Genomic DNA, 24715 nt, shown 5'->3' with positions numbered 1-24715 from the left:
AAGGCAATGAGATCACGAAGAAGAACCACTTAGTTTTATTCGCATGTATTTCTGAATACACATCTTAACCAGAACTGGGCGCACGCTTTCGTCCATCTCCTGCTGTGGAGGAACACATGTATATTTGCTTAGTGTTTGATTCCCCTAAGAATTCATGAACAGAGCGGTGTTGTCCTTGGCGAGACGTTTCAGCAATGTAAGAGTTGCAATCTCAAACTGTTGCGTGACGTGGATATGGCATGCAAGACTATAGCGGTTTCAAACACAGCAACACCTATTTGTTTGTAGTTGTCCCACTAGAGGTAGAAATACTGTCTGGTTCACGTAGAAAACATCTAGAATGCTCCCAGCTGTAGCTTGACGCGTTGTCTCCCATACCTCCGTCTAACATATACATAAATACTAGACAAAAATTTCGTGAAAAAGACACCCTGATAACCGGCTGAAACTGGTTCGAAGACTTGTTAACAGGGTGATTCATAACTGTGCTCCGTGTCTACACATCTTATTACATTTTTATTTCGATTTTTGCTTTTGAATCACTGTTCCACAAATCTGATTCACACGTTTCATCTCAAGGAAACGTACTTGCTGTATCTGTAACACTCCTTAATGCCTTAGTTTACAACAACAGTCTACAAATAGAATCTTTTCTTCGACACATTATGATCACACTGATGACAAAACAATAAAAATTCCCTCTCTTATACTCATTTTGGTTCAGTATTTCCATTTCAAATACGTTTTGCTTAGTTTCCCCGAAACTGTTAGTGACCCAACAGAAGATAATAACTTATACCGGCATTTTATGCACTTGACTGAAGTAACAGAAGACTAGAAGTGTTAAAAGGTACCTGTATTGGATGCTGGTTCTCTATGCAGTCTGATGTTTACTATGTAATTGTTATAGTGAGCAACGATTATTGCGCCTTGGCACAACCTCCTCTTTTGTTTATCAGTATTAACTTGTCTGTGGGCTGTGCAATGGTGCTGCTACTTCTATGCAGCTCTGTTGTGTTTCAAGACTTTCCCATTCAGAAATGAGAAGAACGAGAGAGAGAAAACATACAGAACATGTTGTCAACATTTGTGTATCTTCAGATGTGTGTGGTTTCCTGGGTATAAGTAATTTATTGCTTCAACTTTCACTATTGTTCCTATGTTTGCATACTACAGCCGCATTTGACTACACGTCACAAGATTTTTCTACAATCTTTTCACACATTAGCTATTCGTTTTATTAAAGGGAATGTACAGATTCTCATTCAACATCCTTTAAAACTGAAATGTCACTATTTCATGTGTAGGTACACAAAAGAAAATTTTCTAATTATATTTTTTCATTTTACTTAATTTAGTATTTTATTATTGTTTTATGACTTTTTTCACTAATTAATTCTTCTTAAAGAAATATGTTGTTCTGTAGGCCTTTAATGAACTTGCACCTGTTTGGAAGACAAAATGCACAATGGAAGTCTACTGTGCAGATGAATCTGACCAAAGAAAGAGCGAGTCAAAGAGGCATACAGGTATGACATGGATAGTAATAATGCAAGTTTAGTGGTCTCAGTGTATGCAGTAAGATGAATAAGCAAAGATATTAGTTTATAAGAATAATTTGTTTCAAAATCTAAGCAAAACTCCACAGAGTCTAATGCACCTTCTTCATCATACCCTATAAGAATTCAATGTTACATTTTCTTGCTGTGTTTTTGCTTGCTTTGTAATATTTGAACATCTAACTCGAAAGATCTATAATGCCTATGATAACTGAATTTAACATAGAAAGAGGAAAGTTTTTTTGCTAGTAGAAACTTTTTTCACGAAAATTATTTCAGGATTTAGGCTAAATGTAATTCTTTATCTTTTTTGTATTAAAGGTACCGTAGCATTAATTCATATGCCTGTTAGAATTCATCCAGTGTTACCAACACTTCAAAGTACTATATCAAGGAGTCTTAATTTATCAATTCTTTCAGTAAGCTACTGAATTATATGTTTATCATAACTGTCATGTTGCAGGTTCAGATGACATTCACAGATGCTGTTTGGTTTTGTATGAGAACTGCTTATGTGCTGAGAGAGGCCTTCTGGATATATTACACCTACAGATAGGAATCCTTGTAATTACTATATACATTCTTTAACCCTTTTTTTCCTGGGGAATGTTCTTACCCCCATAACATAACTTTAGTGAAATTTCATAAATGTGAATCATAGCTATTTCACCAACTTTCTCCCCTTACTTCTGAAACAACAAGCAAAAATTGTATGACTTTTATTTCAACACGTTATCTTACCAAACCATGTAAAGATTCCACATCAGTTTTATTTATAATTATGTGATTAGTTTTTCATTAAAGTATTCTAACATGTATTATTAATTTTTGTCACTCCTTTCTGTATTATAAATTAGTAAATTCATACGGATGTATAAGTGACATTTATTGCAACTATTATATTCAGACCGCATTTATATTATATTCACACATAAAAACATGTGGCTTGGTGTTTACATTAGTAAAGTATCTCCAGTAGCAATATAGAATTTTCTGCCAGGGTGGTTGAAGTCCTTAGAAGTAAGCTTCAGGATCTTATTTATTTCCTATAAACCATACAGGAATGATGTTATTAACATAGCAGTAATTGCTTGTATATTATGTTCCATGGTCCTATAACTTCTGAAATGTGAATACAACATGATTAAGGACAACTGAAACATAACATTATACCTCATTGATTACAAATCTTCCAGAAAAGGGAGAACAAACAATGTAATTTGCTGAAGTTTTCAGAGGTTTGTGCAAAACAGTATGGAAGATGATTTTCAGCGCCATACTTACCCATTTCGTTTTTTCCACTTATTACTTACCCTCCCATTCATTAAGCTTGGTATCCTTCAATGTTATCCCCTTGACTGGAGTTCTATATAAAGCAAAATAGGATGTGCAAAATGGTAATACTGTCACTTTTAATGAGCTCAGATTATTTCATTATGATAATGGTTTGTTCTCACAGTTACCAAATCAGAGACATACAATATTTTAATTATTAATAGCAGTTCGGCACTTGCAACTCTGTTCTGCTTCTTGGGGAGAGAGAGAGAGAGAGAGAGAGAGAGAGAGAGAGAGAGAGAGAGAGAGAGAGGGGGGGGGGGGCAAAAATAACTGCCTCCAAAACTATTTCTCCTATTTCTCTCTGCAATATTTCTTGACAATACCATCCTCCCATATGACCCGTCAGTTTCAGTTTCATTAAGGTATGATGATACTTAAATGACACATTTGTGCCTCCTTGAAATTAGATATTCGAATTAATGATGTAGAATGTCGCATGTTTTTATCTCTTTATTGAAAAGTTAAAGATGCCCAATATTCGACGTGAATGCCATAAAATACACACAAACCATTTAGCGTACTATCTTTTTTGTGTTGCTGTTGTCCGACAGGCAGTAGCGTTGTTGCACAAGTTCTGCATACCTGCAAATGTTTGGGACTGTGGGGATGTGGATGAAACACAGTGCATGATACACCGCTTGGAGAGACGCGGTTTAATCAGTTAATGAAATAGACAATAATATATCTATTCACACAGGGCTATTTACAAATAAAATTTACATGGAATCATTAATAAATTTCAATATTATCGTTAATATAATATTATCATTACAAGAAATAATAAAACGGTATTTTTGTAGGTTAATTACGTGTTCATGTTTCTGCAACGGGGTTACAATGGATTTTCACACAACAGTATTCGAATGAAACGTGAAGACAACCGAAGAATTGGTGCCCAAAGACAGCTGTGGGTACATTTTTTCCAAATACGAGTCCATCTCTTCACCACAGCCCCCTAAATACATCTACTTTTTTCTTTGTTTGCTGTCATCTCCCGTCGTTTATCACAGATAAATAAATGTTCTTTCACAATACAATTGCCCACTTACGTCATAATTGTCCCAAGTTTTAAGTCAGTACAATAAATACAACCTGTGCACATTCTTTACTTTTGTTTAAAAAGTCTCTGAAGCAAAACAATGGTAGTGACAACGAAACTGATATAGCGACAGATACACAGCGTCTCTTACGAAATCGGACCTAAACAGCCGTCGTTTCTCTGATGTGGGCATTCTGCAGAATGTCTCTCAGCTTCGTCACCACATTTCTGTACAAGCGCAGCTTACAAACCGCTGCAAGTTGACGGAGGAGGTTCACCTGCGGTGCCCACGCACTGGGGTACTGTTTTCGTATACCAAGCAGGGCTAACACCTATAAATATGTACCCGGGTTCCGTGCACACCGAGCGAAGCCACCTCATAGCACAATCCCTGTCAACCTTCGTGTTATAGAAGGCAAATATTGCACAAGCGCCAAGCGCAATAGATCTAATTACTTTCAGGTACCACAAACAAAAACAAACACACACACACATAAAGCAGCAGTAGGCCCGATGCCGACTTGAGTGTCAGATCTGTCATCTCCGTTCACACAAGGCTTTCGCCTCGTGCCTGCAAATGGTGTGACACTATTTCCTAATGGTAACGTCAACAGGGCCTTATCGTGGACGAATTGCAAGTCTCGAGGAACGCACCTGTATGACGGCGACCACGTTGGGAGCTGAAGATATCTGTAAAATACCAGCCGCTGGATGAAGTGAAGCTCGAAGAGGAATTTTACAGCTTCGCGTGGCGACAGAACAACAAAATGTAGACACCGAGCGAGGTGGCGCAATGAACAAGAAGCGGGGACAACAGTGTCGTCCGTTCATATTTATCTTAAGTCACTTCAGGCGAATGCCGGGTTGGTTCCATCCACAAGATTACGACCAATTTTTCCCTTTTCCATATAAAAAATGCCTTTTCCAACCAAGTCACATCCTTAAAATTCTAGATGACTGTATATCAAACCCCAGGAAGAGAGGGGAAAAAATTGACACAAAATTTGGAAAGCGCCATGTTTCTTGCAATTTTCTGCTGTCACTTGTCCGCTAAAAAGCATCAGTTTCATCTATGTAGTTGGCGGTATATCCTCTTCACGTTTATGACAAAACAAAAGTTTTTTTAGTTGCACAGCTCTATCCGACAGAGTCTGTAAGTCGAAATGTATCAGCGGCAATCTGGCACTTGCAGGAAACCAAACTGAATACTACGGGATAGAACCCACGTCTCTCAAGCTCGTGGTCCACAACAGGCCGCATCCGAGGCGCACTGCACAATGACTGAAAGCCGCCAGCGACTGGGCGTTTGATGTAGTAGTCTCCAAAAGCACAGTAAAGTTTAACGAACAACAACAAATATATATATGTATGTATAACTATACAAGGTCCGCGTCGCACACCCGCACACAGTGTTCACACGCGCTCGTGGTCGCCGTCGTGCGCCCGCAGCGCCGCCGCGGCGCGCCTTCAGTCTGGCGACGCCCCGCCGCGCACTGCTCCGTCGCACACTCCGGCGCGGACGCACTGCTCCAGGGCGTCTGCGGCTGCGTCGTCGCCGCGTACGTACCTAAGGACCAGAAAATCACCTGAGTTACCAGCTGCAGTCGCGAAGCTACTACCTAGGGGTGGTACCCCGTACATCGATGTACCGGAAATATCGGCGCATCGTGAAAACAAAAAATGGTTCAAATGGCTCTGAGCACTATGGGACTCAACATCTTAGGTCATAAGTCCCCTAGAACTTAGAACTACTTAAACCTAACTAACCTACGGACATCACACACACCCATGCCCGAGGCAGGATTCGAACCTGCGACCGTAGCAGTCCCGCGGTTCCGGACTGCAGCGCCAGAACCGCTAGACCACCGCGGCCGGCTCGTGAAAACAGTATCGATATCTACATATTGACGTATATATAAAACATAGTTGTCTAAAAATAGTGTCAAAACCATGTGGTTTAAATATCAACATTTTTGTTTATAATTTGGATAATCAAATACGTAACGTAAACATCGACATGTTGTACACAAAACAACGATATGTTGTATAGATGTCATCGGTATCTTCTATACAAAACATCGATATTTTCTATAAAAAAAATAGATATTCCGTGTAGAAAACACCTACAAGCTGTATGTGGCAACTCAAAACTTGGGAAAAAAATCCCTGAAAAATCCAGGTTTGAGGAGCAACATGGCGTCAAGAAGCTCCTGATATATTAATTGAAATTAATGTTGAGCGGGAGGGAGGGGGGGAGGAGGCAGCATTAGAATACGAGACTAATGACGTCTTTCGTCTCAGCTGATCTATAAATGGTTCAAATGGCTCTGAGCACTATGGGACTTAACTTCTGAGGTCATCAGTCCCCTAGAACTTACAACTAATTAAACCTAACTAACCTAAGGACATCACACACATCCATGCTCAAGGCAGGATTCGAATCTACGACCGTAGTGGTCGCGCGGTTCCAGACTGTAGCGCCTAGAACCGCTCGGCGGCCCCGGCTGGCTTTGTGGCTTCATCTATCATGTGAAGTTACATCGCTACAAAAAAAAAAAAAAAAAAAAAAAAAAAAAAAAAAAAAAACCAGTGCATACCTACACAAAGGATTCAATATGATAGTAAAAAATATAGGGGTCTGGTTTTATTTGCCATTCAGAGACTTTTGCAGAAAGAATTACGAAAATGTTAGTAGTCTACTTTTGCAAAAACAAGCTACTCCTGACAGGCTTACCCAAATATGTTTCGGGGATGTGTGGTATCTGCAGCAGCTTTCCGTTTTGTATCTTTGTTATTATTTTGTTCGACTGCAAAGTATTTTATCCGTTTTGGGTTGAGAGCTAGTCACGACATTAATCAATATTTTTCATGTGAGCACGCTCTCCACACCTGAAACTAGAGCGTTAATGTCTTTTTATTGAGAACACTCTCGAATGATTCAAAATGTATACATATTACCTCAGCTTATAAAATGTAACGTTCGCATTTGCATTTGCATTACCGTTGCAGATTTCAATCGATTTGCGTGCCATCGATAAAGAAACAATCCACACTGTTTACCGTAAAACTCTAGCAAACAGGCTAACCAACAAAAGGGAATGAAATGTTGCACGATCACACAAAATGGTAACTAAGATATGAAACACAGACGCACTGATCATAACGCAGATGCATATGTGAAACATTAAAGCTGAAGCTAGAGAGTTTTCGGAATTGTTATTTTATTTTATGAAGACTGAAATGAAAACATGTCTATGGATCACAAAGTACACGTCGAATGAATGTTCCTGTTTGAAAGACACCGCCCTTTTAGGGCAGGTATGCTACTGAAGGTTTGGGAAGGTAATCGCTCCATCCAACGGACGAACTCCCTCTCCAATCCCCTCTCCCCGTCACAGCTTTTCACCACTATCGAACTATTTTATCAAATGATGCCAACCTCATTTAGTCAGGTTATGCCTCAAATTTCTTTTCTCCCCAATTCGATTCTTTACCTCGTCATTAGTTATTTGATCTACCCAACTAATCTTCAGCATTCTTCTGTAACACCACACTTCAAAAAGCATCTGTTCTTCTGTTTGTACTGTTTATCGTTCACAATTCACTTCCGTACAACGCAACAGTTCAGACAGATACCTTCAGAAAAGGATTTCATAACACTAAACATTTCTCTATCTCAGGTAACTGTTTTCTTGCTATTGTCAGTCTGCATTTTACATCCCCTTCATTTCTGCCATCGTCGATTATTTTGGTGCCTAAATAGTAACACGCAAGTACTACTTTAGTGTGCTTTTCTATCCTGCTGCTGGGTAGGCGGAATCACTAAACAGCAGGCTGATCTACAGGCTGTATAAAAAGTGCGCCCCCATTCCCACCTCGCTGCAAAGCTAGTCCATTCCGGCAATGTCGCAGCATGCGATCCAGGTGCAAAGCGGCCGTCAGATGCGCAATGATGCCCATTGTGTAAAGAGTACGGCGACTCTCGGTCGTTTGTCTGCGCAGAAACAAAGCGCCGCATTAACGGTTTAAACCGCTCTGCGAATAACGCAGTTTAAAATAATAGCGGCCATATTTTCGTCAGCTCGGCCTGCGGTGGGCGGCGTGCCGCGGGGAGAAACTGGTGGCCGGGGCTCCGGCGATCTGCGAGAAAGCGCGGCCGCTTGTGAAACACGCCGTGGATGGCCGAGCGGCTCGCGAGCTGCAACAGCCTTCGCGCACGCTACGCTGCAGTAACATACAGCCTCAAGAACTTCCACGCTGCTTTCAAGGTAGAGTAAACCCTGGAAAGCCATCTGGACTGGATGAGGTTCCTGTGAGATTCTCCTGAGATCAAGCGAAATAGCTTATTCCTCTGTAGGCAGCAGTTTCATCGTAGCCCTCTGACCACCAAAGGATACCTAGCGATTGGGAAAAGGGTCATTCGACAGATGCACATAGTTCCAGGCCTATATCTCTGGCGTCAGTCGTTACAGTATTATGAAACACATTTCTCACGTTTTGTGACTTATTGAGACTCGTAAACGTCTTCTATGAATCACGACATTGATACCTTAAACACGTTTACGAAACTCAGTACACACTGATCATCTATGAGTTCCAGATTAATGTCGTGTTCCTTGAATTAAAGAAGGCATTCGATACAGTTACCCCACTGTCGTTTAGTGAACAAAATACGAGCTTACCGTGAGCCCGATCAGATTTGTAATTTCAGTCAAACTTGCTTGCAGAGAGACCTCAACCCGTCATTCATAGAGGAACGAACTGACAAATGTAAAGATATTTTTTTAAATACTCCAATGGAGTGTTACAGGTGTGTTAGTCCTTACAATATTCATAAATGATGTAACGGATAACGTCGGAAGCACTGTGAGGCTTTTGTTAGACTCTGATGTCGTCTATAGGACGGTTGCAGTGCTGGAAAAGTTACAGAATGCAGCAACACCGGCATAAGATGTAAGATCGGTGCAGAGACAGTCAGTTGCTCCCAGACTTAACTAAGTGTAACGTACTGTACGCAAATAAGCGAAGAGGTATACTACTGTCTGATTACGCTGTTAGTTACAAGTAAGTGCAAACGGCAGATACCGTAAAATTCCTAGGCTTTGCCTTCTAGAGGACCTGAAACATAACGAGTACGTGAAATCAGACAGAATCCATGAGGAAAATTTTAAGGAAATGTAAGTGATCCGCAAGTTAAGTGACTTGCTAATCTATTGTTCGACCGATTCAGCGTGGAACCATTACGAAGAAATGTGCGATAAAAATACAGAAAATCCAACGAAGAATGGTGCGTGTCGTCATGGGATCACTTAGTCGACGCCAAACCATTATGAAATATGCAACCAACTACACCGGCAGACACTACAAGAGGGGTTTTGTGCACCACGGAGAGGTTTACTGTTAAAATTACGAGAGGCAATGCTCCGAACAGATTTGGCAACGTACAAGTTCATCCCACTACAAGAAAATTTGAGAAATCAGAGCACATAAGGAGGCTTGCCGACTATCGTCCCTCCCACGCACAATTCACGCATCGAACAGGGAATGGGGGAATGACAGTGGTACTTGAAGTACCCTCCATCTCGCACCGCAAGCTTGATTGCCTAGTGTAAATGATATTTTTCATCTCAAGTTATTTGAAAGCAACAAAAGGCGGATGAAATCTGCTTCTTATTTTAACATGTCCGTAGTTTCACGAAGGCAGACGGGGAAGGAACTGACTGAAATAAGATACTCACCATTTTGATAGAAGACAACAAATGACATACAAGAACCTTCCTATGGGGAATAGCAATTAATCTGAGTCATTTCAGACTTAGCACTAACTTGGTTTGTTAGAAACACGAGAATAAGGAGGTACCAAATTTTTGGTAACACAGTTCGCACGAAACAAAAAGCACAGACAAAATAACTGCACAATGGGAGATCAAACCCCGTTATCCCGAATATGAGACCAATGTCTTAACCACTACGTTGCTTCACTCTGTCTTCCAGCATATGGATGATCGCCGAAGCATCCCTCACACAAGGAAACGTTTTGTAAGAACACTGAATTGAGTGTGTACAATAAGAAAGTATTTCTGATTTTTCTCATCACTGGATACTTCGAAGACCACGAGGAAACTTAATGAGGAGCAAGAGCCACACTATACAATTTGTTGTGGAGTAGCACTGGTGATTTCGTGACTTGGAAGCCGTAATTATGTGACAAATGCCTTTATATTGGCTATCATGGTTGCCACGACAGCTTCTTACAGTTTAAAGTGCCCTGGTTGCTTGGGATTTAACCTCCAATTGTTGCAATCAAGCCCTCTTTCACAGACATATTTTGTGACTTTCTTCGATTGGCTGTAAGACATGTATCACTCACCGAAGTTTCCTACCTGATAAGATATCAACACAAACCTCATGAACTATTAGTACATTAGCGTCAAGGTGTTCTACTAATATTGTAGCTGCAGTGGTTCAAATGGCTCTGAGCACTATGGGACTTGACATCGGAGGTCATCAGTCCCCTAGAACTTAGAACTACTTAAACGTAACTAACCTAAGGACATCACACACGTCCATGCCCGAGGCAGGATTCGAACATGGGACCGTAGCGGTCGCGCGGTTCCAGACTGAAGCGCCTAGAACCGCTCGACCAAACCGGCTGGCGTAGCTGCAGTGACTGACTGACTTTACACTTTGCAGATAACTTCAATTTTGCGAATTCATTACTTTCAGTTTGCGTCCATTACGAATTTAGATTATCATATCATAAGTAAATTTTGTATACTTTTGTGTTAAGTCTGAAACTGGGCTTGCGGCGTGTACGAACAAAGGTTTGATCAGTCTCACATGTATAATAGAAGTGAAACACTTCTAAAGCGCACGCAATTTCAGATGTGAAATACAACAAAATACTCATCATAACAATGCTGTGACCATAGAAACGGGAAGTGGAGTTACATAAAAAGAGTAGCTACGACAGGCAATTTTTATTTATTTTTGCATTACCTAATTACTCGGAAAGCTTGAAAAACAAAGAACAAAGAAAGAAGTTATGTACAATCTTAAAAATCCAAGCTGTTCTCTTTCCATCAACAAGAATACTAATAACTCTATATTTGCGGTCAGTGGGTCTGAGAACAATCACAGATCGCAGCCAGTTGTACGAGTCAGTAAGGAAACGTAGTTGCATTACGTCCCCTATTTATTCGAAGGGGACTTGGCGATAAAAGCCGGTCTCTAGCGAGTGCTGCCGCTGCCTTTTAGAGGAGATCGGTTTTTTTCTTATATGTTGCGCTGATCAAGCAACAGAAAGCGGATAGGGAGATAAGAGTCTTTGCAACAGTGCTAGTAATGTATAAAACAGACACACACACACACACACACACACACACACACACACACACACACATATCCGCGCGCGTGGAGAGAGGGGGGTGGGAGAGGGAGAGAGAGAGAGAGAGAGAGAGAGAGAGAGAGAAACGCTGGCTAATTTACAAGTAAAATATTTGAACGTTAAGATATAGGGGACTGGCGATAATGTGGAAGCCACAAACGGGTCGTTCGTTAAGAAAATGGGAAGGTAGAAGTGACAGCACGCACCTACAAGAAACAACTCTGTGGGTGCAAATTAAGGGCGTTATCTGCCGCATTTCTTGCCTCGACATCACAACAGCACAGTAATTATCTCCTAAAACTGCAAGGCGTCCGCGGAGTTATCAAACACTCAATATCTGATCTGTAAATAGTGCACGTTAACGAAGAAAGTATCGTACAGTCATTGAGAGGTATTCAAAATTAACGAAAGAAAATAATCATTCTGAAAACTGTCAGCACTTTACTTTCGTAACGAGAGCTGGTTCCTACCAAATCTTCTGGGAATTACTTTGATACGATCCGCACACCGCCCACCACCAGTCTAGCGGCAGTGAGTGCTCAAACTTTGGCAATTAACCACTAAATGTTCCGCCTTTTTCTATTCACAGCCCTGCACACCTTATTTGCGATCCATCAGTGCATCCCGTGGCGACGTGTGGCACTCCACACGCGTGCACACAGCAGCGCGGCGCAGCTAGTCCTAGTGTCCAATTGCTGAGACACGGGGACCTGGCGCCGATTCAGCATAAATTATTAATCGCCGGCGCGTCCTGTCAACAAGGCGACGTAATCGCCGGTACACGGGCCCGCACTAATGTGTGCAAACAAGCAGATCGCCATTTGCAAACAGGCTACTGCATTCATGTCAGCCGACAGCATTGTCTACAAATTATTCTATGAGATGTGACACCCATTAGCGCAGCTTGCGTCATTCTTTCTGTTCGGTATTCACTGCGCAGCGGCACTGGGAGCACGTGCAGTAAACCGGGCTTGCCACATTCGTATGAAACGCAGATACCTGCACAGCGGGTTGATGCTTTTTTTCCCCCTCGGCCAGCGAAGTGGAACACACAGGAACTGCACAGACTAGACTTTGAAATTAATTTTCATAAATTACTACTATATGCGACATCTCATGCAAAGGATATATCACCAGAGACGCGTTGTCTAATTCTTTGTCATCCGCTCGTTCCATACATTTAGAAAATTCAGTACTTTATATAAAAATACTGGCAATGGCACCAAAGTAGTAAAGCATTATGACTGCAGTAGACAGACAGAATTACAACTAAATTACAATAAATTACACAGAGTTTTCTCTTTCGTAACTGCTTGCTAATTAATTTAGCCCGAGGCCTGTCGGAGGATCATTGCCTAGATCATGTTGCCTTATATTAAAGTTTCACAATACCCTAACAGCGGGTAATCTCACCTTCGTCATTTTTGTTACGTTAATTGTTCTGTTCGGCTGGAGGCTGGAATTTTACAAAATTATGAGACACAGTTCTGAGGCAAGAGCAGCTCTTTCTACAGTAAAGCGTCGTACCAATTTAACTAGCAAACAGTGATTCAAATGGAATGACCACCTTATCTTAAATTTTCGTAACTGTCGCAGACCTCCAAAAACCTCACTTTTCACAAGGGAGCAGACTAAGAACTTTAACTGTCACTCAATTAGCTTTGGCTTTTGCAGAATCAGAGAGTAACTATTGTGAGCAGGAAGAAAAGTATTGTCTGACAATTAGACTTCAAAAATGTAATTAGGATACACACCACGCAAACTCCTGTAACTTTTTTGATGCAAGGTATTCATCGGGAAGATGCTATGTCAACTGTTGCCCGCTTTAACTCATTCTTAACTACATTTAACAAACATCGGTAACATTTCTTTCATCCGCTCGGGATTAGCCGAGCGGTCTCAGGCGCTGCAGTCATGGACTGTGCGGCTGGTCCCGGCGGAGGTTCGAGTCCTCCCTCGGGCATGGGTGTGTGTGTTTGTCCTTAGGATAATTTAGGTTAAGTAGTGTGTAAGCTTAGGGACTGATGACCTTAGCAGTTAAGTCCCATAGGATTTCACACACATTTGAACACATTTCTTTCATCTAACATCAGTTTCTCACGCTTTTTTTTTTCATCCTGTGCTTTTCTTATCATACAGATATTTTCGGAATGTTGTTGAGAACCAAACTGCACGTTTATATACCACTGCATCGGGAAAGAAAAAGTCCCGAGGCACGTTACTGATGACGAATCTTCCAAAAATTGAATGAAGGAGTCACGGGTTTTGCCAATGCAGGATTTTTTGCTCCAACTTACCTCTCCATTACGTCTCATAAATTTGTCTATAGACTATTCGTTCTGGTACACCTACACGAATTTGTCGATTACCATTTAAAAAGTGCTCCTATGGTTATGCATTTAGAGCTACAAACATTTAATTTTTTGCAAGGCGTAACAGTGAAAGTATTTGAGATTTATGTTTGTCAGGGAGCACAAATCCATCGAAACAAAACTCGTCCGTGCTGTAGCAGTGCTTGTAGTGAAATCCATAAAAAAATCTCTCTTCAGTACTTTATTGTTCATGGAATACGTGGCATTGTACATTTGAAAGTAAACAACTTGTTATCGATGTTTGATGTGTAAATACGGCTGCATGACTCTTTTTGACTAGCAAGACTTGAGCTGCCTTCGATGACTAGGTTCCACTAATGCGTACACGGGCCCCGTTTCTTAATTTTATCACACCTTGCTTTCTTTGAATAATTTCATTTCCAGTAAGTGGCTCTTTCTGTCCCCGTATTTTCAATGCAATTAGTTTGGAAAGACATAGTTATTTGTTTCTACTTTACTTGGGATAACGCCAATTGTAAAATTATTAAAAATCATTCTTTTTACTATTATTATTCGTATATATTAAAAACATGTCGCTACTGAACATCTCTTTAGCAAAATAAGTTTCTGGGGCGAATAGACACAATATATTACAGTAACCACAAACATTACACAGTTCTGGGAATAAATTTTATCCTTTGACGATTTTTCACGCAGTAATGAAGAAAAAACACTTAACAGTGCCAAAGTGATGAAACTTTTATAGATAAACCAAAACCAAGTAACCGTCTTTCGTGATAAAAAACTTACCAAACTTGTCATAAAACAAAGCATTTGTTGCAAATAGCCGGCCGGTGTGGCCGTGCGGTTAAAGGCGCTTCAGTCTGGAACCGCGTGACCGCTACGGTCGCAGGTTCGAATCCTGCCTCGGGCATGGATGTGTGTGATGTCCTTAGGTTAGTTAGGTTTAATTAGTTCTAAGTTCTAGGCGACTGATGACCTCAGAAGTTAAGTCGCATAGTGCTCAGAACCATTTGAACCACCATTGTTGCAAATAACAGCTGTCTGGTAGATTAGCATCGAGCCAGGACTCATGATTTACTTCTACGTGAGCTAGCCAGGGGCACCCCAGGAAAAACCTCAGAAAAAATCGTGAACAAGAAGTGACCGAGCGATATGGAGCAAAATGCTTACGAGAATTGTCCATTATTGGGGCGGCTCGGATGTAAATGCTCGTCAAACGAACGTGACTGAAGTATTCCTAAACCAGTGCAGGTGCAATACGCGACTTGTTTCCTTCAGTGAGACTGTGGCCTGTTTCTTTATCTATCCACTAGCTTAGTACCAGACACTTCGCTCGCGTAGACCTATGATCGGCACAGATTTCTTTTTTCTTCAATACAATTATGTTGTTCAGAAATTGCAACCCCTTCTAAACTTTTCACGCTAACTGAGGCTATAAAAGTATGGTCTCTTCCGAATGTACTATTGACCAAAATGCGATCCTGGTAGCTGGAGTCCAAGGTGTTTGTTAGTCACGCCTTTTGCGTTCTTGTGGTGATATTTCCATAGAAATCTTCACCCCTAGCGCATATATCTGTATATGTAACAAGAAGTGAAATATCAGTCTTCAAAGATTTATCATTAAAAATTATTTAATTCAAAAATTATTTAATTGAAAAATTGCGTCCGCTATTTCATCCCCTTAGGGGCTGAATTGCAAAACACAGTGAAACACTTAGCTTTTATTTCTAACAGGGAAGCCAAATACCAATTTTCGTAGATCTAGCTTTAAAATTCTTTCATAATGAAATTTTTCGCAATAAATTTCATCTCCTATTTCACCCCGTTACGGGTCGTACTTCCAAACTGAAAACAATTTTTTCCCTTGTAACCTTAAGTTAAATACAAATTTTCACAGATGTAGTTTTAAAAATACTTCAGCAAGTCTTTAATAATGATTTACTTTTAAAAAAAATTTCATTCATTATTTCACTCCCACAGGAGTTAAATTTCAAAAAATGCTGAAGCATGTGTTTCTTCATTTCTGACCGAGCTATCAAATAGCAATTTTCGCAGGTCTAGCTTCAAAAGTGCCTTAATAGCGACATTTTTTTAACTTTCCATCCCCTATTTCATCCCCTTAGCGGCGGAAATAAGAAAATAGGTTTTTAAACGACACCTACAGTATACGAGCAACACCCTATGCAAATTTCAAGTTTCTATCCTTAATGGTTTGGGCTGGGCGATAATTAGCCCGTAAGTGAGTCACTCACTCGCAACATTTACTTTATACCGGGTGATCAAAAAGTCGGTATAAATTTGAAAACTTAATAAACCACGGAATAATGTAGATAGTGAGGTAAAAATTGACACACGTGCTTGGAATGACATGGGGTGTTATTAAAACAAAAATAAAACACCCCATATTGCTAGAAGCATGCTTGGTCTCGCAGGTCCCCAGACCTCAAGCCGTGCGATTATTGGCTTTGGGGTTACCTGAAGTCGCAAGTGTATCGTGATCGACCGACATCTCTACGGATGCTGAAAGACAACATACGACGCCAATGCCTCACCACAGCTCTGGACATGCTTTACAGTGCTGTTCACATTATTCCTCGACTACAGCTATTGTTGAGGAATGATGGTGGACATATTGAGCATTACCTGTAAAGTACATCATCTTTGCTTTGTCTTACTTTGTTATGTTAATTATTGCTATTCTCATCAGATGAAGCGCCATGTGTCGGACATTTTTTGAACGTTTGTATTTTTTTCCTAATAAAACCCCATGTCATTCCAAGCATGTGTGTCAGTTTGTACCTCTGTATCTACATTATTCCGTGATTTATTCAGTTTGCAAATTTATACTGACTTTTTGATCACCCAGTATATAAAGTCAGTGCTTCACTATAGCAATGTTGAGACGAAAATTAGAATCCTTTTAAAAGCATTACCTCCTCCTGTACCACCCTCGCCCACCTGTCTACATCTTTGACAGGCCGTTGCAAAAGAGCCACTTCTCAGTGAACTTGCAGGTGATACGTGAAACTGGCGCCCATAGCCAAAAACTAGAAAGATTTGCCCATCAGGTGGCACCACAAAATTTGGAAAGGGCTCTGGCATGTAAAAACTATACGAAACCTCAACCAAAATCTATGAGACGCGAAGATTCTTCTCAGCTGAGTACGCACATTACCTCCGAAGTTGATGTAGCGGCCAGCGAGCTGCAGAGGCAGATGGGAAAGCGCCTTCCGTATTTGCGATCGCAGCGGGCAGCGTGGAGCCGGTTCTGGGCGCGTTAAAGAGACAAACGCGAGTATTTGGGTCAGGCCAGCGCAGCCGTGCGTGGTGTGGTGTGGTGTGGTTCTGCGTGGCGTGCCCTGTCTCCCGCCACGGCCTCGCTTATTATGCGCGTAAAGCTGCCGGCCGCCGTATAAGAAATAACGCCCAACGACGCCTTTAGCAACTTAATTTCGTTCGTTATAGCCGCTATTACCAGGTCTGCCGAATGACGATAAATAAACGCCATTACGCTCAAATAAAAAGCCACAACATTTCCGCAGCATTTTACAGCAGTCTTGCTCCATTACCGACAAGTTACGATGCTTTCACGAGATACCGGCTCGAGTAACATGGAAGATCGGTATACGAATTGTGCTGTACCTCACTAACTATCGGCGATCTCTTTAAACGGCTATTGACGTTACAGACTAGCGGCGACCCGTAGGCCCATTTGCGAGTGAAATGCATTCGTCCGAGCAGAAAGCATATTGCGTCATTTGCAATCTACATTAAGAGGAAGAATTAAGCCCCACGTCACTTGGTCTTTTTGCTATCTCGTGGGAAGCTGATATTATGAGATTTCAGCCGCGTGAAAATGAAGGGATTTCCTTAATGGTACTGAGACAACAACCAGCCTGTATAATTTACTTAAGGATCCATTCACGGGTTTTGGGCATTAAAGTTTAATTTGTAGACGAATGTACAAATTATGTATTTTTCATGCCTTTTTTATTAGCGATTCGTTCACAGTATTGGTACCTGTGTACTGACGCAGCTAATGTTTTGTGGCGTTGTGTTCCCGTGGAAATTCATGTGATTTTGCAATGGACTGAGATAATGTTTCACATTGCAAATTCTGCTCTTTCAGCGAGAATTTCATTACACTTTTCGAAGTACATACGCCTTGGAGCACCATAAACATCTCAACCCTTTACTAACACGGTTACCTGCAAATATAGATGATTTAACTGCGAAAGACGAAAACATTCCCAAAGATTACTATGTGCGCCAAAGAGTATCAAGGCAAATTAAATGAAAAGACAAAACATTTCAACGAACTGCAACAAAGTGAGTACATCACCGAAGGACAAAACGTTTATTAACAAACTTCAGATCACACAAAACTCCATTATTATTATTATTTTAATTTTTGTTAAGCTCCTATGGGACCGAACTGCTGAGGTCGTCGGTCCCTAGGCTTACACACTACTTAAACTAACTTAACTACCTTACGCTACAGACAACACCCACCCACCCATGCCCGAGGGAGGGAGGACTCGAACCTCCGATGGGGTGGGGGGGGGGGGGGGGGAAGCCGCGCGAAGCGTGGCAAGGTGCCCTGACCCCGCGTGACCACTACTACTTCTTTAGTTCTTCGCTGACGAACAGTAGCTACTATGGAATGCTTCAAAGGACACACTTGCTGTATTATGTACTACTTAATTCTTGTATATAATGTAAGCATTACTGACAATGATCATCATCATCATCATGATTTGTAAGAATAGCTCTCTTATTTTCCCCCCATACATTACGAAAATTTCCGACAGCGCTCCGCATATGAATTTCAGTATTTCGACGAAAACACTGCGTCATACAATCCAAATAAAATTCCGATCTGACTGCGCAATTGTTCACGGCGACTACTCGCCAAATATTATCATTTCAAAGAGTCTTGTACGTTACTGTTCTCATCAGGACCGGTGCACAGAAGTACGGGTCGTCCTACCAGCTCTATGCATAATCGGAAGAATACAAATAACTTCCCCTTCCATTTAGAGGTCCTTTGTTGTGTCTGACAGTCCAGCTTTTGACATTTTCGGGCGTTGGCACTGCAACCGCCCCTCGCTTAACACCTCAACTGCTGCCGCAGTAACGTGTTTACATATTCGTAGCACAAAGAGCTAACGGAAGGAGAAGTGAGGAGCAAACTCGCAAGCGACCGACGTCCTCGGAAAACTGTTGTGTCTGCTCCACTCTGTATGTTCCCTATCAACGGCAGAACTACCTACCCCCAGTTCCTTGACATAGTAATTGTATTACTGCACTTTCTGGTTCCAAGTTATCATTGTTCTCGCAAATCTTTTATGAACTATGTCGACACGAAAAATGAAATGAAACGCTAATAAACCAGTCGAACACAGGACGCTGCAGTTAGTTACCTATTTGATGAACAGAAAGTTATACTAAATACCGCCAATAAATGCTGATAATGTCAGCCTCTCTTCGTTACCAGACCATCACACAATATAAAATTATTGCAATAACTTATACGGCACCACTGTTACTGAGGCATCTATCAAAATAAACCAGTAAAAGTCCATCCAGCATGACTGTCGTAAAGGGTAAAACGCGTTTATAATTACGCTGTGCTGTATGGTTTTTCTTTTAAGGTGCATTTTTACTCGCGCAACAAAATGATATCATACAGGTTCCTGTTGTGCTTTTATTTCCTGTAATGGTAACAGTTTTCATCGAAACTGGTAACAATTATAGGTGTATTTTATGAACATCTGATGGTGATACGTAAGGAACGGTGGTGCGACGCCTGCGCAAAATACACTGCCTGACGAAGTATGAAGCACAAGAACAAAAAGACACAAACTGAAAGTTCAGGGTTTGTGACGGAACGGTACGTTATTTCAGTGTTTACAAAATTTTGGCACCTTGAGAAATAAATTGGCAGTTTGAGGCCATTTATCAATATGGTGTTTCACCACCTCTGGTCTCGATGCATGCATTGATGCATTGATTCGGTTCGAAATGACATCAGAAAGCCGTTCACTCCTCTCCTGAGGCAAGTTAGGCCACAGCTGTTGGAATTGGTCCTACAGTCCTTTATATCCTGGCACGGAATTGACGTCCGAACTTGTCCTTCAGCTGTTCAGTCGAGGACAGAAGTGGGAATATTATTGAGCATAGTGCAGACATCTCAGAGAGATTTCCCACACGTGTGGTCGAGCACTGTTCTGTTAGAATACATCACCGCGATTCTATCGCACGGGAGGTACCACCTCACGAATTAGGACGTCCGTAACGTACCGCTGCGCTGTCAGAATTCCCTCAATCATTACCTGACGTGACCTGAAGCCATGTGATGACGCCAGGAAGAATGGAGCCTGTTCCCTGTGACGCTCCCTTGATTGCTAAACATAATGCGACGCCATTCGTCAGCAGGTCATGATTCCCGGTCCCGGCACCGTTCCAAACGCAGCCATTTGCGTGGCTTTGTTAATAGCAGCCTCCGATCAACAGTGCAGGATGATACATAATACGAGGTTCCATTACTTGTTCTTAGATGGCAGACATAGATGTGTTGTCAGACGTGGTCGACCGGAACACTGTAACGACGAGTAAGCCTGCTTTCACGTCCCCATGCAGTCCAGAAAGGGCCCCTGTGACATCAGAATGTCCCAAAAATCTGGTTAAAGCACGATTGGACCAGCTTGCCAAACGGAGACCCACAATGACACGCCTTTAAAGCTCTGTGAGGTGCTGTTAATGCTGTCTCACACGTCTGCTTGGAATCTTCGTTTCCTTCACACTGATCAACCGACATCTGAGGTGGTCACGTCCCTTATATACCTTACCAGACCTGGTAACAGCACCAAACAAGAAGATCACGAAACAGTCTGTATACCGTTCTACCCGTCAAAGAGAAGCGTAATTCCAATAATTTTAACGACAGTGTGTACATATGCGAAATTACATGGGAATCCGACTACGTCTTCTGGGTGCCTCGGTTTTTCACAAAAAATTGCATGCGAATATATTCCCGCTCTTTTAAATATGCAACTCACTTCTCACTCGCATAAGCTCTCCTAAATGTAACTCACTCACACCCAGTAGTCCATCACTGTAAGTAGCTCGTACCCGTCCATTCCCACTTTCCCATTCTCGCTCAGCCGAACTCATTGTCGTTATAGTTTTGTGCGTGTGACTATCTACTGTCTCACAGCCACAGTCTCCTCCGTTCTGTACTAATACTAACTCCTTTCATTGTCACTGTCTCCCTTTTGCTATCTCTTACATCTACTACTGTCTCTTTCATTTCTTCCCACTGCTGCTGTCTCTTCTCACGGTCACTAGCTAGCTCTTCCTCGTTGTCATTATCACAGACCCTTGTTTCACATCATCACGGGTTCTCACCCGCTGCCACCTTTTCTTTATTTCTCTCCAACTGCCATTGCCTCCTTAACTTTTCCTGGCACTGTTCTGCTACTATCAACTATATTCCACTGACACTTTATCCCTCTGTTTCTCTCTCACTGCCATTGTCTCCTTCCCCCTTTCTACACAACAACCACTGTCTACTGTGTTCCAGTATTTACTTCTTTTCCGTTCCTTTCCCACTACCAGTCTTCTCTCTCAGCATAAAAGAGCGGGAATACGTTCGCTTATCAAAATTTTTGAAAAATTTTTAAAGGTGCTGTGGAACGCAGAATGAGCTAACTGGTACGCCACTGAAAGCTAGTCTTTCAAACAGGAGCATATTATCCTGTTTTGTACTCGGTAGGAGCATTTTCCAGTTGATTCCCTTCTTTTCCCTGACACAAGGGCATGTTACTTATACGAAAGATCTTTATGGGTCAATACAATTTTTATTGTTTACTTATGTGAAACTGAAAACTGAAGTAACGCAAAAATAATTTGACATCTCAGATAGGATTTCACGTGCACAAAAATTTCGTATGTCCTTCAGTACTACAACATGGGGTTCTCATAACCCTTGTGATGAGAACGGAAACAATTTATAGCATATTCATCCGTGCTATGTGACTTTATAAACTACGTTTTCGCCCCACAATCGCTTTTGTGTGTCCAGTTAACTTTGAACCTCTGTATCTCGGAAACGGATAAAGATAACAAGGAAATTTTTGAGGGTGGCGAGATCGGAATCTTATTGTAAAAATTTCAGCCATTTGCTGTGCACAGTCGTCTTGGAATCTCTTGCTCGACATTCGTAGCAAATAAGGAGAAAAAAATCCTTGTTTGAGGGTTTTCTAAGGAACCACCCCATGAACTAATTGTGCCCCCACAAGCATCTTAACGCCCACCGTAGACCACACCAAATGTAAAAAGAATGGACAGATTTTCTAGATTTGTCTAATCAGGAGGAAATGTGTAATATTCATACGTTTACCCTATATTGTAGCCAGGAAAAATCCTGTTTTTAGGTGCGGCGTTTTGGAACACATTAGGTAGCCTTCTGTTGAAACAATATGGCACAGTATGTGTTTATCACCGAACCAGGAATCGTTAGTTTGATACCCATGGACAGCAGAAGGGAAAAATTAGGCGAAAACACCAATGGCTACTACAAATTAGTGATTATATTGGTAGCATAATAACGTTTATAGATAACAGATCATACATGAAAGTTCGAAATTTTTCATAAACTTCTGGTTTGAAAGATAGGGAAACTGGCACATGAATACTGAAGACTGTTGCTAAGTCGAACGTTCTCCTCTGACGCCCTTATCATAAGCTGTGCTGACGGTTTCAGTCTTTCCGAATACGATGAGCCGTGGTAGACACGAGATTCCTCCCAGCCTCAGACCTTGACAACAGTTACTTAGTCCATACGGCGAAAGAAGAGCACTGACAAAGTGAACTCGGCGAAGCTGCTTCGCGCCTCTAGAACAACTAATCACGTAGCGGTTTTGTATACGCCTCTATGGAAACACTTTAAGTATGAAACTTCCTGGCAGATTAAAACTGTGTGCCGGGCCGAGACTCGAACTCGGGACCTTTGCCTTTCGCGGGCAAGTGCTTGCACACTCCGCTGCAGAGTGAAAACCTCGTTCTGGAAACACCTTAAGTCTTCCCACAGACCCACAGGTTACTTTTTACAATCACACAGCATCTGCATCGCCAACAGCATTCTGCGATTATCATCTAAGAGCTGGCGATAGCACAGGTGACTGTCGGGGCTGTTCTTACGCCGCACCAGGTATTGGCGCTACACACACTGCGTGGTAGAGGCGAGATTAGAGAGCGTGTGCGTACCCCTTGTAGAAGGGCTTGAAGGCGGTGCCCTCGGCGGGCGCGGGCCCCGCGGCCGCCTGCCCGCCGCCCACGCTGACGCTGACGCCCACGCCGACGCCGACGCCGGCGGCCATCATGGCCGGGTGGTGCTGCGGGTGCTGCTGCGGCGGCGGCTGCTGCTGGGGGTAGGCCGGCTCCTTGACGCCGGCCATGGCGGCCAGGCCGCGCTGCTCCTTGTGCGGGGACTGCGACTGCGGCTGCTGCTGCGCCTGGCTCTGCTGCAGCCGCGAGAAGCCGCCCAGGAAGGCGGCGTTCCCGTGGTGGCTGCCGTAGCCGCTCGACGACGCGCCCATGCCGCCCACGCCGCCCAGTCCCATGCCGCCCACGCCACCGCCGCCCCCACCTCCGCCGAAGCACGACGAGCCCGACGAAGGCGCCAGCAGGTTGCCCGTCACTGTGGGTGGACAATGCGTGTTGCTGTTCTTTACCGTCAAATGCACCACATCTTAAGAAGATACACTGCCTTATCAGTAGTAGCTCTGCACCCCTATGTAATGGAAACTGACCACTAGATGTCACGAGAGGCGGACCCGTCAGCATAAAAGGAGGCAGGAAGTGTTGTGTTGTCAGTAGAGGAGGAGGAACAGCGGAATGGGTCACTTAGGAGAGCTCGGGGAATTCAAAAATGGCTCTGAGCAATATGGGACTTAACATCTGAGGTCATGAGTCCCCTAGAACTCAGAACTACTTAAACCTAACTAACCTAAGGACAACACGCACCTCCATGCCCCAGGCAGGATTCGAACCTGCGACCGTAGCAGTCGCACGGTTCCGGACTGAAGCGCCTAGAACCGCTGGGCCACCGCGGCCGGCGCTCGGGGACTGCTAATGTGGATTTAACCTGACCAACAAATCCATCTGCTACATTTCAACCCTTTCAGAGATGCCCAAGTTCACTGTTGGTGATGTGACTATGAAGTGGAAACACCAAGGGACAAACACAGCTCAGGCGAGACCAGACAAGCCTCGTGCACCGACGGGCATGGAACATCGGCGAAAAGAATCTTTTTTTAGTTCAAAGGTGGTCCTAGCAGTTCAGCTGCCACCGTTACTGTGCGTGGGCAGCAACAAAATGGAGTACAACGGTGGAACAACTCTTCATAAGGCACACGTTTTTGTAGTCAGTGCTAAGCAGCACTTGAGGTGGTGTAAAGAACGGTTCCACAGGACAGTGGATAACTGGAAACTTCTGACGTAGAGTGATGAATCACGCTACATCTTGTGGCAATTCGATGGAAGGGTTTGAGTTTGGCGAGTTCCTTGAGAACCGGCCGTCATATGTAGCGCCAACAATGAAGTACGAAGGAGGCGATGTTACGGTGTGGGGTACTTGTATGATTTGGGCATGGTCCCCTTATTGTGCTTGAGAAATAGGTAAATGCGGACGGAAACAAACATGTTGTACTACGTACAAATTAGGATAAGTCGTCAGACGAAGATTGATTGTATCAGCAACGCAATGCACCCTGTCATAAAGCAGAATCTGTGAAGCAATCCTTTGTGGACATTCTGAAAACGGACTGACCAGTCCAGCCTCCCGATGTGAAACCAATGGAGCTCCTTTGGGAAGAGTTAGAATGAGGATTCAATTCCAAACCGGGGCGTCCACCGTCACTACCATCTCTGGTGTCGGCTCCTGAAGAATAATGGGCCGTGATTACTCCACAGACATTCAATAATCTCACTGAAGAAGCCCCCAACAGAACTTATGTCCTCATAAAGGCGAAGAATAGAAACACACGACACG

General features: G+C 42.6%; 1 protein-coding gene and 1 long non-coding RNA gene across 2 annotated transcripts in view; both read right to left on the bottom strand.

Annotated features, from left to right (window-relative positions):
* Positions 1-3562: 3562 nt before the first annotated feature.
* Positions 3563-23013, bottom strand: LOC126253569 (uncharacterized). The gene is made up of 2 exons (XR_007545998.1): positions 22930-23013; positions 3563-5503 (listed from the first exon to the last, which is right to left on the bottom strand). It is a non-coding gene; the product is annotated as an uncharacterized LOC126253569 (long non-coding RNA).
* LOC126259537 (homeobox protein araucan-like) overlaps positions 22738-24715 on the bottom strand; it is a 320746-nt gene continuing 318768 nt past the window's right edge. Inside the window, exons 6-7 of the mRNA XM_049956455.1 lie at positions 23008-23362; positions 22738-22786 (exon numbers count right to left, since the gene is read on the bottom strand). Of these exons, the coding sequence (XP_049812412.1) occupies positions 22738-22786; positions 23008-23362 (404 nt within the window). The remainder of the gene's footprint in view (positions 22787-23007; positions 23363-24715) is intronic.

Source organism: Schistocerca nitens, chromosome 1, assembly GCF_023898315.1.
Source record: "Schistocerca nitens isolate TAMUIC-IGC-003100 chromosome 1, iqSchNite1.1, whole genome shotgun sequence".
Classification (NCBI taxonomy): Eukaryota; Metazoa; Arthropoda; class Insecta; order Orthoptera; family Acrididae; genus Schistocerca; species Schistocerca nitens.
This window is presented reverse-complemented; position numbering and strand designations above follow the sequence as displayed.